This window comes from Dendrobates tinctorius, unplaced genomic scaffold (assembly GCF_039654945.1).
Source record: "Dendrobates tinctorius isolate UK_male_01 unplaced genomic scaffold, ASM3965494v1 ptg000041l, whole genome shotgun sequence".
NCBI lineage: Eukaryota > Metazoa > Chordata > Amphibia > Anura > Dendrobatidae > Dendrobates > Dendrobates tinctorius.
In genome coordinates, this window is record NW_027361709.1 from 5,345,812 (window position 1) to 5,365,558 (window position 19,747).

The 19,747-nt window shown below is 43.2% G+C and overlaps 1 protein-coding gene across 1 annotated transcript; it reads left to right on the top strand.

Moving 5' to 3' along the window:
- Positions 1–393: 393 nt before the first annotated feature.
- On the top strand, positions 394–19,040 carry PODXL2 (podocalyxin like 2). Its single transcript, XM_073575043.1, has 9 exons — positions 394–611; positions 933–1,154; positions 2,324–2,620; positions 5,055–5,602; positions 6,027–6,101; positions 10,027–10,183; positions 10,813–10,874; positions 15,978–16,157; positions 18,777–19,040. Exons 2-9 carry the CDS (start codon positions 1,127–1,129, stop codon positions 18,969–18,971), a joined length of 1,542 nt encoding a protein of 513 aa, XP_073431144.1. The 5' UTR covers positions 394–611; positions 933–1,126; the 3' UTR covers positions 18,972–19,040.
- Positions 19,041–19,747: the final 707 nt, after the last annotated feature.

Sequence of the window (19,747 nt, forward strand, 5' to 3'; positions counted from 1 at the left end):
TTTTTGTCATTTTAGCGGAACATGTGACTTTTTGACTATAAAAAGATGCAAATTAATAATTTTGCAAAAAATAACCGCGTGGCTCCTTCTGATGTGTCCCCAGGAAAACCTCAGCAAATAACACAAAAATTTAAAATATAAAAGGAAACGCAAATGATGAATCGCGCCCCCAGGTTGTTTCTTTTCGGGAAGCTACTATGACAACTCTTCTGGCCTCGCTGCCAGCGGTCTCCTGCACCATTGTTTGTCTATAGTGAGATAAATATATAAAGTGCTCTCAGTGAGAGAAACAAAATAGGAATCTTGTGGGTGTGATCCCTTTTAATGGATAACAAAATATAGTGAATGATGTTACAAAGCAAGCTTCCGGGACTGCTTACGTCCCTACATCATCTAGAGTGAGATGTAATGGTCTCCATAGCACGCTGCTCCTATATGGGGTGGGGGGGCTACGTGCTGGCTTTAGGGGTCCAGTTGCCATTGCAGCCCCTTCTGTGCAGAGTATTGTCATTGGGGACGGAGGAGGAGCTGTCTGCAGAATGCGGGCAGTAGGACCATGAGGGTGAGCGGAGATCTGCAGACAGACACTGCGCCAGCCCTGCAGGGAGGAGGTGAGTATCTGTGCACGATGCTATGTATCAGGGAGATGCAGCGAATGTATCAGTCAGTGGTGGAGGATACAGACCCCTGGGCTTGGTCATTGGGTCATAGCACAGATTAGGCGATGCCCCTGCCACCTGCCCCTATGGCCTCTTACAGTTCCTGGCCCTCCTTATACTAGAAGATCGAGCCGGTGCTGGGAGATCTCCCTCCGTCACCCTACTAAGAGCTGACCCATGCCCCAATGTCCAATGCTGGCCCGCCGGTCCCAGTAGTAAATGTCCACGCTGCCTCTAAATACCCTGGTGATTTTGATGGTTCTTTCTCAACAGGAATTTGCCCGGTGACACTTTGAAGTGGGCAGCGATTCTCCGACACCTGTAGATCTCACCCTGCAGAAAGAAAGACCCCGGTAAGGAGAAAAAAGAAAAAAAGAAGCAAGCTGGCATTGCAGCGCCCTCCATCCATTCCTGGGCTATAGGGATGTCCTCTGCTCCAAGGGTGGACCTAACATACTGACGTGAAGATGCTGCGAGCCTGGCACCTCTTGTTGGGTAAGATCTGCTTCATTCCGGCATTTGAGTGGCACCGGCGGATTGTGTCGCAGTGTCTGACACCATGCATGCTATTTTAAAAATTCATGCAGCAAAGGGAGGGCACGTCTCACAATGGCACCTTGGGTCCTGTCCAGAGGAGGCCTGCCAGCCCAGCAGGAATCTGTATATATAGAGGCCATTGTGTCCCGCGACGTCTGGCACTCTAATTAGAGTGCAAGCTCTTTGGGCCCGGCCTGGCAGAAGTGCCCGTCTGCTTTATTTGGCGCACGTCCTCCCGTCTCAGAACATGTAATGAGATTAGGGATCTGTCGCGGCTGCGAGACATTCATCACGCTAAACAGGCCCCTCGAGGATCACATCATTAATTTAGCAATGTGTCTGCGTGACACCGACGCGCGTCCTCCCATCAGGGGGTGTAACGCCGCTCCTGTAATTGAGAACTACCGCTTTCTTGGACGCAGATCGTGGTTGTTAGTCTTTAACCAATTACTCCCTCCAACCGCCGTGCATAGCACGGGCGAAGGGGGCAATCTACCTAGCGCCTCCACCTTTCCACCCCTCCATTGTCTAAACTTGTGGTGTTGGCGGTGGTAATATTTTACAAATACACATCGTAACAGTGGTATTAATAAGACACTATGTGGCGGTATTATTTATGTACTATAAGGCTGCCATATGGCGTGATAGACTAATCCTTTATTCTTAAAGGGGTTGTCCCATAAACAATGTACATAATCTCTGTTGTAGATAAGTGTATGATCCCCTGGGACCCCCAGTAATCCCAAGACTGGGGTCCTATAGTCCCCTTGTGAATGCAGCGATAGTGAGCATGTGTGGTGGTCCTATATGCCCGCTACCACTCCATGCACATAGAGGATTTTGCGCCCCCATTGTCAGAATTCATCATATATTTATCATATTTCTGTGATTAGGTGATAAATGTGGTTCATCGGACAACCCCTTTAATATGATCTTCCCTTTAACTACGTCTTTGGATATAGTGAAATAAAAATCCATCATCCTTTATGTGACTGACGCATTTGGGGTTCACACCGGGACTAAAATGCATCAGTTTGTTATCCTGCTCATGCTGGGAGTTGTAGTGTGTCATCTGGGAGGCGCAGTGATATTGTTATATATTAGTGTGGCCGGGTCTCTCTCCGCAGGGGTCTCCTGCTTCCTCCTGGTCACCTGTGAGGACCCCCATACAGAAGGGCTCTCCTCCACCTCTCTGCTGGACGTGTCATCATTGTCCAATCTGGAGAGCGTGGATTCCAGCGAGCGAGGCGGCGAAGGCTACACAGACACCGACTTTCGGCACAACCTCCTCAATGCACCTCAGGGCTCTGGATTTTCCAGCCAAGAGACAGAGGAAATCTCCATTTTTCAGTCACCAAAATATTTCTGGGATGATGAAGTGAGGAAATCGAATGGTAGCGAAGATCAAAGCAGAAGTCAGACAGGTAAGAGCAGAGACCCCATTGTACCTAATGCTTAAAGGTCGAGCGACATCAAATATACGGTCAGATATGTGGGGTCTGAAAACCACTGATTCCTGGGAAACCTGGGAAATGTGTATGTGCCACGCTGAAAGCAACATATACATAGTTAGGAAATATACTACATTACTTTTCCTCAGGAGCTGCACTCACTATTCTGCTGGTGCAGTCACTGTGTACATGCATTACATTACTGATCCTGAGTTACATGCTGTATTATACCCCAGAGCTGCACTCACTATTCTGCTGGTGCAGTCACTGTGTACATACATTACATTACTGATCCTGAGTTACATCCTGTATTATACTCCGGAGCTGCACTCACTATTCTGCTGGTGCAGTCACTATGTACATACATTACATTACTGATCCTGAATTACATCCTGTATTATACTCCAGAGCTACACTCACTATTCTGCTGGTGCAGTCACTATGTACATACATTACATTACTGATCCAGAGTTACATCCTGTATTATACTCCAGAGCTGCACTCACTATTCTGCTGGTGCAGTCACTATGTACATACATTACATTACTGATCCTGAGTTACCTCCTGTATTATACCCCAGAGCTGCACTCACTATTCTGCTGGTGCAGTCACTGTGTACATACATTACATTACTGATCCTGAGTTACATCCTAAATTATACCCCAGAGCTGCACTCACTATTCTGCTGGTGCAGTCACTGTGTACATACATTACATTTCTGATCCCGAGTTACATCCTGTATTATACCCCAGAGCTGCACTCTCTATTCTGCTGGTGCAGTCACTGTGTACATACATTACATTACTGATCCTGAGTTACATCCTGTATTATACTCCAGAGCTGCACTCACTATTCTGCTGGTGCAGTCACTGTGTACATACATTACATTACTGATCCTGAGTTACATCCTGTACCCCAGAGCTGAACTCACTGTTCTGCTGGTGCAGTCACTTTGGACATACATTACATTACTTATTCTTATTAAAGCTACACCTACAATTTTGCTATTTTTTTAATACAGTCACTCCACCAGCAGAAGAGTGAGTGCAGCCCTGGAATGTGATGTAGGTTGTAACTCCGGATCAGTAATGTAATGTATGTACACAGTGACTGCACCAGCAGAATAGTGAGCGCAGCTCTGGAGTATAATACAGAATGTAATGTATGTACACAGTGACTGCACCAGCAGAATAGTGAGTGCAGCTCTGGAGTATAATACAGGATGTAACTCAGGATCAGTAATGCAATGTATGTACACAGTGACTGCACCAGCAGAATAGTGAGTGCAGCTCTGGAGTATAATACAGGATGTAACTCAGGATCAGTAATGTAATGTATGTACACAGTGACTGCACCAGCAGCATAGTGAGTGCAGCTCTGGGGTATAATACAGCATGTAACTCAGGAACAGTAATGTAATGTATGTACACAGTGACTGCACCATCAGAATAGTGAGTGCAGCTCTGGAGTAAAATACAGGAGGTAACTCAGGATCAGTAATGTAATGTATGTACACAGTGACTGCACCAGCAGAATAGTGAGTGCAGCTCTGGGGTATAATACAGCATGTAACTCAGGAACAGTAATGTAATGTATGTACACAGTGACTGCACCAGCAGAATAGTGAGTGCAGCTCTGGGGTATAATACAGCATGTAACTCAGGAACAGTAATGTATGTACACAGTGACTGCACCAGCAGAATAGTGAGTGCAGCTCTGGAGTATAATACAGGATGTAACTCAGGATCAGTAATGTAATGTATGTACACAGTGACTGCAGCAGCAGAATAGTGAGTGCAGCTCTGGAGTAAAATACAGGATGTAACTCAGGATCAGTTCAGGATCAGTCTCATAGTAACATTCTGTCAGGAGTGTGGAGGGCATAAATTGCAGTGTGTTTGTACTGTGTGGGGCGGTCTGTGCTATCAAATCAGCTTTTATTGGAGGTGACTTGACTGCATGATGAGACCATTGTGTAATTCATGGTCCCCACCTCTGACTCTTTCAGTCTTGAGTATATAATTCTCAATCACTCTTTAATAAAAATTCTTTCTAATGTTCTTTTTGTTAGATTTGTTATTTTTACCACTTTAAGTTCTCTGTTCTTCCTGAAGCAGAAAACTCTTGAAGACCAAACCTTTTACACAGTTGTTACAATTGTCTCCTGCCTAGAAAATATTCAGTAAACTAAATATTTTGGGGGCAAAACAAATACAATGTGTCAGTGCAGGGGGAAAATAAAGGTACAAACTATCAGGGCAGGAGATAACATTGCTGCAGTTTATACTCAGCTCATAAATAGTTGTCTACTTTTTAACAAGCCCTCATCTCTGAGAGGTAATAGATAAAAATGGGTTTACACCCCTCACATGTAAAAACAGAAGATAATATGTGATTTCCTCCACAGATGGACCAGAAACCACAAATATCGATGGTGTTAACCATGAAGAGACCACGGATCGCAGCAGTTTACCTAAAGACATCCCGGAAACATCTACAACGTTGCGGTCTACGGACATCGATGACTCCTCCAAACCTGCATCTCCAAGCGCCAAGATCCCAGAAGAAGAGGACACCATCCAGACAACAGCACAGAATGAGAGGATAGCACCATTTCCTAATATTGAGGATAGGACACTTTCCAAGCTGTTGGTCACTACTACTGTTCACCCAACGGCCAAACCTTCCAGGAAGAACAGGAAACATTCATGGTCCAAGAACCATCATGTAAACCACAACCACGAGTCAAACACCCGGCCTGGACCTCCAGCTGATTCACGGGGGCTTCCAGCAGGACATTCCCTTCATGGACCTGGATATCATGAAGATGACGGCCTATCAACCCAGTCATTGCATATTGTCAGTGAAGAAGGGAAAATTAGGATTTCTACCCAACGAGATGAATATTCCACCAAGGCAGTGGTCCCTAGCGAGGTATCAATGGGGTCACATCAGGTACGGCCGGGCAATGAACGCTCTATGGTTTCTTGAGCACTGGAATCACAGTTGTAGGATTTGGGGTAGGGCGAGTGCTGAGATTCTGAGACAGTCAGAATTCGTAGTGGTGATGGGCCATAATGTACTCTGGGCCATAAACCATAAATATATTTTTAAATGTCATTCTCAGATCAGATCTCAAGTCTGAGGTCAAGCTAGCCCACCAGAGGACTTTCTGGAGATATCAGGTCCTCAGTAATAATGTGGACCAGCCACAAGAAGAACCTTCGGAGCTGGTGGTTACTTCCTAAATATTCCATGTTTGCAGCGCTAGTCTTGCCATAGTATCTGGTGTGTGAGCTCCTTTAAGGACCAGTCTGACGTTACCGCATTTCTGTCGATGTATTATTTTTCGAGTTACATTTACCAATTTTATTTCCAGGTAATCTGCAAGGATTGGATTAATTTGGCTGGAAAGAACTATGTTATACTGAACATGTCGGATGATATTGACTGCGTAAGTACCTGTGTGTTTGTCTGAAACGTCATAATTCTTATTATGAGCCCAGAGCTGAATGGGGCCTGGTGCGCCATAATCAGTATTAAAAGGGTTTTCCAATTTCAGAAAAAGCCGCCCCTGTTCCCTGGCTGCAATTTGTAAAAAAAGAAAATGCTTTGCTAACCCTCCCCAGGTCCAGGACTGAGTCTGCACTACTGCTCCCAGTATATGTTATTGTGAGCTCAGTTTCTCTGCCCGAGTTGACGGCACAATGCCGCTCAGCACTGCTGAGTTCACTGATTGACTGCAGCGCTGTCCTCGTGATGTCAGCGCTGCAGACAATAACAGGCACCAGGAGCAGTGGCGGAGTCTCAGCAACTGGACCTGGAGAGGGTGAGTTGAGCACAGTTTTTGTTTTGTTTTTAAACAAACTGCAGCTGGAGGACATGAGTTTTCTGAAAGTGGAAAACCCCTTTAAATAGTACTCCGACTGTACTAAAGTGGTTGGTAAAGGAGCGGTCGCTTCCAGTCTTTACTAAGGTAAGCACTGATCGCCATTATTCCCCCATTACCCCATTTTAATACAATGGACTTGGATAAAGACGATGTCCAATATTTAAATTTCCTGCTGGGGTGGAACTATAACTCCCAACATGTTTTGATAGCTCTGAAGCATGATTCGTCACTCCACACGATATGTTTTGGCTTTACACCACTCCATCCGACGCTCGGCATTGTGCTTGGTGATGTACGGCTCATAAACTCACGCCATGAAGCTTTTGGCCTCCATTGGGCCGGTATACCTTTCCATTCCTCTGTTTGAAGCAGCGCGGTTGCAGTAGACATTTTTTTTTTTTTTTTTTTTACATGCGGGCCTGTGGATGGTGTACGCACAACAGGTAGCGTGAGCCGCCCGCCTGGACACATTTATCACAAAACCCCCAATTATCATCTGCGGTGAGCTATCGCCTCCATAGCTGGCGAGGAATTTGTGTCGGCTTTTGCCTCCAAATTGCATTGTTGGAGCGCAGGCCGGAGCCTGCCCTGAGATTTAGCAGTCGCCATGACAACTGTCGACTGTCTTTATTAACCATCTCCAGGGTTTCTGCGTTACTATGGCAACAGGAGCTGGGATTAGACAGCCTGCCTGGCGGGCGGGAGGAATGTGGAAGCGCTCGGTGACCTTTCTGTACCAGCAGAGCGTCGCCGGGTACACGGAGGAGGCCCTCATTAGTGGCCACGGGGCAGCCTTCACTGACCGGCGGCCATGGGCTGATAATACAAGTCCACGGCCTTTTATGTTGCGTTTTACCGCTGCAAGGATGAGAATCTTATTGTTCACGTTCCATCATTTACATCGTTTTTTCCATGTGTCATACACAGTATGTGACCCCCCCCCCCAACACCGTATCCTTAATATCCGTAGGACTTATTATACACGGTCGTTATTACGGTGCCGGTCTCACTTTTCTGCGTTGGTCCATTCATTTGTAAGGAATCCTTTACAGCAACTTCAGCTAAGGTTTAAGGTACCCGGCTGATACCCCGGACTTTGGTGCTAAACCAGAATTTATGTCCGTGGAAATGAACTAAATCAATAGCAAGTAGCAGAGACAGGACAGAAACAGGACAGAGAGGATTCAGGAACGATGTAGCAGAGCCGGGAGACGGGACAGAAACCAGGGGACAGAGAGGATTCAGGAACGATGTAGCAGAGCCGGGAGACAAGATAGAAACACTGGACAGAGAGGATTCAGGAACGATGTAGCAGAGCCGGAAGACGGGACAGAAACAGTGGACAGAGAGGATTCAGGAATGGTGTAGCAGAGCCGGGAGATGGGACAGAAACAGTGGACAGAGAGGATTCAGGAACGATGTAGCAGAGCCGGGAGACGGGACAGAAACAGTGGACAGAGAGGATTCAGCAATAATGTAGCAGAGATGGGCAGAAACAGTGGACAGAGAGGATTCAGCAATAATGTAGCAGAGATGGGCAGAAACAGTGGACAGAGAGGATTCAGGAACGATGTAATAGACCCGGGTGACGGGACAGAAACATTGGACAGAGAGGATTCAGCAACGATGTAATCGAGCCGGGGAGACGGGACAGAAAGGATTCAGCAATGATGTAATAGAGCCGGGGAGACGGGATAAAAACATTGGACAGAGGATTCAGCAATGATGTAGCAGAGCCAGGACACGGGATAGAGACATTGGACAGTGAGGATTCAGCAACGATGTAGCAGAGCCGAGAGACTGGATAGAAACATTGAACAGAGAGGATTCAGCAACGATGTAGCAGAGCCGAGAGACTGGATAGAAACATTGGACAGCGAGGATTCAGCAACGATGTAATCGAGCCGGGGAGATGGGATAAAAACATTGGACAGAGGATTCAGCAATGATGTAGCAGAGCCAGGACACGGGATAGAGACATTGGACAGTGAGGATTCAGCAACGATGTAGCAGAGCCAGGAGACGGGACAGAAACATTGAACAGAGAGGATTCAGCAATGATGTAGCAGAGACGGGACAGAAAGGATTCAGCACTGAAGTAATAGAGCCGGGAGACAGGACAGAAACATTGAACAGAGAGGATTCAGCAACGATGTAGCAGAGCCGAGAGACTGGATAGAAACATTGGACAGAGAGGATTCAGCAATGATGTAGCAGAGCCAGGACACGGGATAGAGACATTGGACAGTGAGGATTCAGCAATGATGTAATCAGGCCGGGGAGACGGGATAAAAACATTGGACAGAGAGGATTCAGCAATGATGTAGCAGAGACGGGACAGAAAGGATTCAGCAACGATGTAACAGAGCCGGGAGACGGGACAGAAACATTGAACAGAGAGGATTCAGCAACGATGTAGCAGAGCCGAGAGACTGGATAGAAACATTGGACAGAGAGGATTCAGCAACGATGTAGCAGAGCCGAGAGACTGGATAGAAACATTGGACAGAGAGGATTCAGCAACGATGTAGCAGAGACAGGACACGGGATAGAGACATTGGACAGTGAGGATTCAGCAACGATGTAGCAGAGCCGGGAGACAGGACAGAAACATTGGACAGAGAGGATTCAGCAATGATGTAGCAGAGCCTGGAAATGGAACATAAACAGTAGACAGTGAGGAATCAGCAGTGATGTAACAGGGACGGGAGATGGGACAAAAATATATATCTATACATATATATCTGTCATATATTCACCCACATAACGTATGGTGCACTTTACACACACAAATATATATATGCACATTACTCCCCCATATATATATATGCGCATTACTCCCCCACGTTATACACACACATACTGCTACATGATGCACAATAGACACACTATACACACTAAACACACATTACACCCATATACATACACACATACATATAGTACAAATACATTTTCCACATACTTACATGCACGTTACACACACGCACATTATCCACACGCACATTATACACACACATATACTACTGCTACATGATACACACATACGTACGCGAATTACACACACAAATATCCACATTAAAATACACGTTACACCCGACATACAAATGCAAATTTCAGATGCATACACACATGCACATGCACATTAGGCACACATTTTCCTCTCCTGCAGGAGGTCTTCCCTTTTCCTGGCTCAGATGCCCTCTGCACTCCCTCCATTCAGACAGATCTGTCTGGATCATGTTACAACAGCTGGTGAAAACTCTAGCTGTTATAACTTTCTTCCGTTCTTCAGTACAGACAGGAGCCCAAAACATCCTGTGCCCCACTACACACAAGTTCTGTCTTTCCCTACTGGATGTCCACTGTGGTTTTGCATTGAAAGCTATAAGTTATAATATTTTTTTTTTCATTTAATGGGTTTAATAAGTGGTAACGGAGGATTGCCGTACAAATGCTGCATTGCCTAACTGCGGTATTATTTTTATAGGAGGAGTTCAGATGGCAGAAGGGGCAACATCTACTGTCGTTGCTGGAGGGGGCACTAGCATGGAAAACGGACCCTCCTCAAAGGGACTGGGTGATCTTCCTGAGCAAACCTAACGAGAATGATAATCACCTGCTGATGACAATCACAGACGAAGAGCGTAAGTCTCGGACTCATGAAGCCGCACGAGGCACATACCGGGGGGCTATAGATAATGGTGGGCACCAATGTGCAGGACGAGTGGTGCAAAATCACTATTAAAGGGGTATTCCCTTCTCATACACTTGATTGCCTATCATTAGGCGATGCCATCACTTTATGGTCGTCTGGGGTCTGAGCTCTGAGACCCCCACTGATCCTGACCTATCAATCAGGGGTATATCACTACGGCATTCAATAAGATCAGTGAGGATTAATATGGTCAGACCCCCACGACTATAAAGTGACGATATATCCAACATTGCCACCGCTCTATGAGATGGAAATATCCCTTTAAATCAGAACAGTCAGGAAAAGTTGCGGCTGTGAAAACTACAACAATCAGCAGTCCCCTCCTGTCAGGGCATGCTGAGAGTTGTAGTTCCACAATAACTGTGGAGCTGCCTGATCCCTGGTCTAGACCAATCCTCAATCACCAAGTATCAGCGCAGATATAATCTATCAGTCTGTGTGTAGCTGTAGGAGGAGGATAGTCTACAGCGGAAACAAATGTAACGAACACCCAGCTGTGAGAAGCATCAGGACCCCTAACATTTGCATCCAGCTAATCCCATTATCTGCTGTGTACAGGTGTGGTTCCTGTAAAAGACGTCTTCACGGCACTTGGAGACATAAAGAGGAGTCTTGCAGAGGTTCGTAGTCCATACTATATATTTATATACACATATTATATACATACCGTAGCTTGTATTCATTTCTTAATAGATCTTTATAGTGGTTTCTGGGATACAGCGCTCCAAACTCCCTGCACAGGCATGATAAAGTTCTGTCTGCCTGCGGTCACCACTAGGTGGAGCCCAATGTATATGGCTTTGTACAACGCCCATTGAAAGCAGTAACACATTTATCGTCAGACTCCAAAATAGAACTATTTAATGGTCAAGTCCAAAAAAATCATCACATGTAATTTTACCAGATGTCCAGTAGAGGGCAGTCAGCTCACATTTCAAGTAGCAGAACACAGCGTGCAAAAGTAATAATAATAATCATTTATATTTCGATAGCGCCAACATATTCTGTAGCATTTTACAATTTTACAGGGGACTTGTACAGACAATAAAGAAAGTAAAGAATAAACATCTCTCCGATATCCAAAGGAGTGAGGGCCCTGCTCACAAGCTGCAATCTATTCACCACCTTGTAATTTTTCGTACTTTGCTGCCTCACAACCTGGAATTTCACTGTTTTTTTATTTTAAGATTGCATCAGTTCATGTAGAGAACGTGTCTACGACTGTGAACATTTTGTTTTTCTTTTTTATTGTGAAGCAAACAGCTAATAGGACAAAATAACTGAAAACTTCAGCGTGCATAACTATTCACCCCCTAAAGTCAGTACTTTGTAGAGCCTCCTTACAGCTGTAAGTCGCTATGGATAAGTCATTATGAGTCAGGTTAGATGTTTCCTCTGGTGAACGGAAATCTTCAAGTCTGACCACAGATTCTCCATTGGATTAAGGTCTGGCCTGTGACTCGGACGCTCCAAAACATTTACACATTTCCCCTTAAACCCATCGAGTGTTGCTTTAGCAGTATGCTTTGGGTCATTGTCTTGTTGGAAAGTGAACCTCCATCATAGTCTCAAATCACTCACTGTATTAGACTGGTTTTACACAAGAATATTCCTGTATTTTGCACCATCCCCTTGTCTCAGACTATTTTACCTGTTCCTGCTGCCGAAAAGCGGTTCAGAGCATGATGCTGCCACCACCGTGTTTCACTGTGTGGATGGTGTTCTAGGGATCAGGAGCTCCGTTGGTTTGGCGTCACGTCAAACACAGCGTTTACTTTGGTGGCCAAAAAGTTCAATTTTGGTCTCACCTGTCCACAGCACCTTCCTCCATACATTTGGGGAGTCTGCCATATCTCTTTTGACAAACTCAAAAGGAGCCTTACAATTTTTGTGTGTAAGGAAAGGATTTTTTCTCTTAACTCTTCCATAAAGGCCACCTCTGTGGAGTGTACGGCTTATTGTGGTCGTATGGACAGATACTCTAGTCTCTGCTTGGGAACTCTGCAGCTCCTTCAGGGTTAAGTTTCGTCTCTGTGCTGCTCCTGATTTATTCCCTCCTTGCCCGGCCTGAAATTTTTGGTGGGCGGCCGTCTCTTGGCAGGTTTGTTGTGGTGCTATATTTTTTTCCTGTGAGGGCACTGGATTTGATGGTACTCGGGGGATCATCAGAGATTGGGAAATTTTCTTATAATGCAATTCTGACTTGTACTTCTCTACAACGTTGCCCCTGATTTGTTTGGAGATCTCCTTGGTCTTCATGGTGTTGTTTGGACATCTCCTTGGTCTTCATGGTGTTGTTTGGACATCTCCTTGGTCTTCATGGTGTTGTTTGGACATCTCCTTGGTCTTCATGGTGTTGTTTGGACATCTCCTTGGTCTTCATGGTGTTGTTTGGACATCTCCTTGGTCTTCCTGGTGTTGTTTGGACATCTCCTTGGTCTTCCTGGTGTTGTTTAGAGATCTCCTTGGTCTTCCTGGTGTTGTTTGGAGATCTCCTTAGTCTTCCTGGTGTTGTTTGAAGATCTCCTTGGTCTTCATAGTTTTGTTTGGAGAGTTCCTTGGTCTTCATGGTGTTGTTTGGAGAGCTCCTTGGTCTTCATGGTGTTGTTTGGAGAGCTCTTTGGTCTTCATGGTGTTGTTTGGAGATCTCCTTGGTCTTCCTAGTGTTTGAAGATCTCCTTGGTCTTCATGGTGTTGTTTGGAGAGCACCATGGTCTTCATGGTGTTGTTTGGAGAGCTCCTTGATCTTCATGGTGTTGTTTGGAGATCTCCTTGGTCTTCATGGTGTTGTTTGGACATCTCCTTGGTCTTCATGGTATTGTTTGGAGAGCTCCTTGGTCTTGCTAGGGTTTGAAGATCTTCTTGGTCTTCATGGTGTTGTTTGGAGATTTATTTGGTCTTCCTGGTGTTGTTTGGAGAGCGCCTTGGTCTTCATGGTGTTGTTTGGAGAGCTCCTTGGTCTTCATGGTGTTGTTTGGAGAGCTCTTTGGTCTTCATGTTGTTGTTTGGAGATCTCCTTGGTCTTCCTAGTGTTTGAAGATCTCCTTGGTCTTCATGGTGTTGTTTGGAGAGCGCCTTGGTCTTCATGGTGTTGTTTGGAGAGCGCCTTGGTCTTCATGGTGTTGTTTGGAGAGCGCCTTGGTCTTCTCTAAAGCATTTGACACTGTCCCACATCAAAGATTGGTAAGTAAGATGAGAAAGCTTGGGCTAGGGGAAAATGTGTGTAGATGGGTAGGGAGCTGGCTTAGTGATAGAAAACAAAGAGTGGTTATTAATGGGGCATCCTCAGATTGGGCCAGGGTTACTAGTGGGGGACCACAGGGTTCTGTATTGGGCCCCCTACTATTTAATATATTTATTAATGATCTAGTGGATGGCTTACACAGTAAAATATCAGTATTTGCAGATGATACAAAACTATGTAAGGTAGTTAACACAAAGGAGGACAGTTTGCAACTACAGACAGATTTGAGTAAATTGGAGAATTGGGCTGAAAAATGGCAAATGAGGTTTAACACAGATAAGTGTAAGGTTATGCACATGGGAAGGAGAAACAGAGGCTTCAATTACTTACTAAATGGGAAACTGCTGGGGAAATCAGACATGGAAAAAGACTTAGGCATCTTAGTCAATAAGAAGCTAAATTGGAGTGCCCAGTGTCAGGCAGCTGCCACCAAAGCAAATAGGGTCATGGGATACATTAGAAGAGGTCTGGGGACACGAGATGAAAACATAATTCTCCCTCTGTACAAATCACTCGTCAGACCACACTTGGAGGATTGTGTGCAATTTTGGACGCCGGTGCTCAAGAAAGACATTACTGAACTTGAAAGGGTTCAAAGGCGGGCTACTAAAATGATAAATGGAGTTGGTTCACTACAATACCCAGAAAGGTTATCAAAATTAGGTCTATTTACTCTAGAAAAGAGAAGACTTAGGGGAGACCTAATATATATGTACAATTATATCAGAGTGCAATACAGAGATCTCTCCAATGAACTGTTTGTACCAAGGACTGTGACAAGAACAAGGGGGCGTTCTCTTCGTTTGGAGGAAAGACAATTTCTGCACCAGCATAGAAGAGGGTTCTTCACGGTAAGAGCAGTGAGGCTCTGGAATTCTCTTCCTGAGGAAGTGGTGATGGCCAACTCACTGAATGAATGTAAGAAAGGAATGGAGGCTTTTCTTGTGAGTAACAGTATAGAAGGTTACGAATAACAGAATATTATAGGTAGATGGTTGACCCAGCTTAGGGGAAGGAATTTTTTTTCCCTATGGAGAAAATTGGCTTCTACTCTGTGGGTTTTTTGCCTTCCCCAGGATCAACAATGCAGAACAGCTGCACTAAAAATAGGCTGAACTAGATGGACATAAGGTCTTCCTTCAGCCTTCAAAACTATGTTACTATGTTTGGAGATCTCATTGGTCTTCATGGTGTTGTTTGGAGATCTCCTTGGTCTTCCTGGTGTTGTTTGGAGATCTCCTTGGTCTTCCTGGTGTTGTTTGGAGAGCTCCTTGCTCTTCATGGTATTGTTTGGAGAGCTCCTTGGTCTTCCTGGTGTTGTTTGGAGATCTCCTTGGTCTTCCTGGTGTTGTTTGGAGAGCTCCTTGGTCTTCATGGTGTTGTTTGGAGAGCTCCTTGCTCTTCATGGTGTTGTTTGGAGAGCTCCTTGCTCTTCATGGTGTTGTTTGGAGAGCTCCTTGCTCTTCATGGTGTTGTTTGGAGAGCTCCTTGGTCTTCCTGGTGTTGTTTGGAGAGCTCCTTGGTCTTCCTGGTGTTGTTTGGAGAGCTCCTTGGTCTTCCTGGTGTTGTTTGGAGAGCTCCTTGGTCTTCCTGGTGTTGTTTGGAGAGCTCCTTGGTCTTCCTGGTGTTGTTTGGAGAGCTCCTTGGTCTTCCTGGTGTTGTTTGGAGAGCTCCTTGGTCTTCATGGTGTTGTTTGGAGAGCTCCTTGGTCTTCCTGGTGTTGTTTGGAGAGCTCCTTGGTCTTCATGGTGTTGTTTGGAGAGCTCCTTGGTCTTCCTGGTGTTGTTTGGAGAGCTCCTTGGTCTTCCTGGTGTTGTTTGGAGAGCTCCTTGGTCTTCATGGTGTTGTTTGGAGAGCTCCTTGCTCTTCATGGTGGTGTTTGGAGATCTCCTTGGTCTTCATGGTGTTTGGTTAGTGATGCCTCTTGTAATGGTGCTGCAGCCTCTGTGACCTTTCAGAAAAGGTAAAGTGTATATACTGACAGATGTGTCACTTAGATTGCACACAGGGGGATGTCCTGTCACTAAGCATGGAACTTATGAAGGGAATTGCTTGCACCACAAAATTTTAGGGGCTTCTTAGCAAAAGAGGTGAATACATATCCACATGACATTTTTTAGTTCTTTGATCCAATAAATTTAATTTGTATCTATATTTTTCTAACTTCACCAACCTAGACTAGTGCTGATGTATCACACACAAATGGGATTACAAAATTATTTAAATACAGGTTGTAATGTAACAAAATAGGTAAAAAGTCAAGAGGGCGAATATTTTCATAACCTACTGTATTATACATAGCAGAGTAATGGACACATCTGAACATTTCCATACATGCAACTATCATAGTAAAAAATAATATTAATAATATTACCGTATTGTGGAACATTATGTATTTGCGACTTTATATAATACTAATCTAACTTCAAGATGAACAAACCACAGAAATAAATAATGAACTGTTCTCACTATTCTACAGATTGGTATTGAAAGTTACTCCAGCACAGCCAGCTGTCAGTCCCGGCCCAGCCCTCCCCGGACCGATTACGGCAAACTCTTCATTGTGTTGGTCATTATCGGCTCCATTTGTGTTATGATCATCATTGCAGGACTCATTTATATCTGCTGGCAGAAACGACTACCAAAACTGAAAAATATGGTGAGAAAGGCAGAAAACATAATGAGAAAGTTATATAATAATGATCCTTATATTCTTGTACATAGGAGCAGTATTATAGTAGTTATATTCTTGTACATAGGGGCAGTATTATAGTAGTTATATTCTTGTACATAGGGGGCAGTATTATAGTAGTTATACTCTTGTACATAGGGGGCAGTATTATAGTAGTTATATTCTTGTACATAGGGGCAGTATTATAGTAGTTATATTCTTGTACATAGGAGCAGTATTATAGTAGTTATACTCTTGTACATAGGGGCAGTATTATAGTAGTTATATTCTTGTACACAGGAGCAGTATTATATTAGTTATACTCTTGTACATAGGAGCAGTATTATAGTAGTTATATTCTTGTACATAGGGGCAGTATTATAGTAGTTATATTCTTGTACATAGGGGCAGTATTATAGTAGTTATAGTCTTGTACATAGGGGCAGTATTATAGTAGTTATATTCTTGTACATAGGGGGGGAGTATTATAGTAGTTATATAATTGTACATAGGGGCAGTATTATAGTAGTTATATTCTTGTACATAGGGGCAGTATTATAGTAGTTATATTCTTGTACATAGGAGCAGTATTATAGTAGTTATACTCTTGTACATAGGAGCAGTATTATAGTAGTTATATTCTTGTACATAGGGGCAGTATTATAGTAGTTATATTCTTGTACATAGTGGCAGTATTATAGTAGTTATATTCTTGTACATAGGGGCAGTATTATAGTAGTTATAGTCTTGTACATAGGAGCAGTATTATAGTAGTTATATTCTTGTACATTGGGGACAGTATTATAGTAGTTATATTCTTGTACATTGGGGACAGTATTATAGTGGTTATATTCTTGTACATAGGGGCAGTATTATAGTAGTTATAGTCTTGTACATAGGAGCAGTATTATAGTAGTTATATTCTTGTACATAGGGAGCAGTATTATAGTAGTTATATTCTTGTACATAGAGGCAGTATTATAGTAGTTATATTCTTGTACATGGGGGCAGTATTATAGTAGTTATATTCTTGTACATAGGGGGCAGTATTATAGTAGTTATAGTCTTGTACATAGGGGGAGTATTATAGTAGTTATAGTCTTGTACATAGGGGCAGTATTATAGTAGTTATATTCTCGTACATAGGGGGCAGTATATTATAGTAGTTACCGTATATTCTTGTACATAGGGAGCAGTATTATAGTAGTTATATTCTTGTACATAGGGGGCAGTATTATAGTAGTTATATTCTTGTACATAGAGGCAGTATTATAGTAGTCATATTCTTGTACATAGGGAGCAGTATTATAGTAGTTATATTCTTGTACATAGGGGGCAGTATTATAGTAGTTATAGTCTTGTACATAGGGGAGTATTATAGTAGTTATAGTCTTGTACATAGGGGCAGTATTATAGTAGTTATATTCTTGTACATAGGGGCAGTATTATAGTAGTTATATTCTCATACATAGGGGGCAGTATTATAGTAGTTATAGTCTTGTACATAGGGGGAGTATTATAGTAGTTATATTCTTGTACATAGGGGCAGTATTATAGTAGTTATATTCTCATACATAGGGGGCAGTATTATAGTAGTTATAGTCTTGTACATAGGGGGAGTATTATAGTAGTTATAGTCTTGTACATAGGGGCAGTATTATAGTAGTTATATTCTCGTACATAGGGGGCAGTATATTATAGTAGTTACCGTATATTCTTGTACATAGGGAGCAGTATTATAGTAGTTATATTCTTGTACATAGGGGGCAGTATTATAGTAGTTATATTCTTGTACATAGAGGCAGTATTATAGTAGTCATATTCTTGTACATAGGGAGCAGTATTATAGTAGTTATATTCTTGTACATAGGGGGCAGTATTATAGTAGTTATATTCTTGTACATAGGAACAGTATTATAGTAGTTATAGTCTTGTACATAGGGGAGTATTATAGTAGTTATAGTCTTGTACATAGGGGCAGTATTATAGTAGTTATATTCTTGTACATAGGGGCAGTATTATAGTAGTTATATTCTCATACATAGGAGCAGTATTATAGTAGTTATAGTCTTGTACATAGGGGGAGTATTATAGTAGTTATAGTCTTGTACATAGGGGCAGTATTATAGTAGTTATATTCTTGTACATAGGAGCAGTATTATAGTAGTTATATTCTCATACATAGGGGGCAGTATTATAGTAGTTATATTCTTGTACATAGGGGCAGTATTATAGTAGTTATATTCTCGTACATAGGGGGCAGTATTATAGTAGTTATATTCTCGTACATAGGGGGCAGTATATTATAGTAGTTATATTCTTGTCCTGTGGGTGATAGAAGCATATAAAGAGCTCGTTGGTTGGGATGCCGGTTGTCGGACTTTGAATAGATCTGGTAAGTTATCGTTGTCTTAATCTTGGACGACGCTGTTGATGTTTATGTAGTAAATATACCTAATTAGTTTGGAAATCTATTTGCAGAGTTGACAACCACGTTTATAATCAGAAACCCTTCCATCAGTTGTCAGTTCCCTTCCCCCACGCTAGGTGCGTGTGTCTCAGTGTTTCGCCTGTTGCTGACTCATCCTCTGTTGTTTTTGCAATAAGGAGCTGCATTTTGTTGAGAACGGCTGCCACGATAACCCTACCCTGGACGTGGCCATGGACGGCCAATCCGAAATGCAAGAAAAGAAGACAAGCCTTAACGGCGGCACCTCTCTCCGGGCTGACGGCTGGGAGACATTGATCAATAAAACAAGCAAAGACGAGACGGACACCATGGAAGAAGACACTCACCTGTAGACACCAATGGGGGCAGATCCCAGGGGGGGAAGCCGAACACTTCTTTTCTTTTTCTTTTTTTTTTTTTTTTCTTGTTGGGCACGTGGGTTCTAAATGTTTTAGGTCACTTTCCTGTAAGTAGATGGTTGACTCTTTGGATTGTTGGCCTGTAGCAGCACAGTATTGTTAGCACACGGTACCGATCACTGGTGCCCGCACTCTCCTCCGCCCTCTGGCCGCTCTCCAGTTTACAACGATCGATATGATTGCACTTTATTCTTCCAAAGATGATATTAGGAGCCACTTTCCGGTGCAAATCTTACCTGCCGATGCATTCCAGGTCGGCCTCCGCCGAGCAGAGTATTGTCGTATTTTTATTTTTCTGCGTGTCGTGATGTAGGACCAGAATTTTTCGCCTCCTCTACTCGTCCTCTTCCCCATCCCACCCGCATGCAATGTGGATCCTGACAGCTTGACACAATAACAAAAAAAAAAAACAAATAAAAAAATCAAATTAAAAAAAAAGGAAAAAATATCGTCGAGTCAATGAATGAAACAAAATATGATGAAATATTTCATAAAATGTGGATATCTAAAAACATCACGATACACTGAATATGTCCTGTTATATGATATGTGATAGTAGTTATATTCTTGTACATAGGAGCAGTATTATAGTAGTTATATTCTTGTACATAGGGGCAGTATTATAGTAGTTATATTCTTGTACATAGGAACAGTATTATAGTAGTTATATTCTTGTACATAGGGGCAGTATTATAGTAGTTATATTCTTG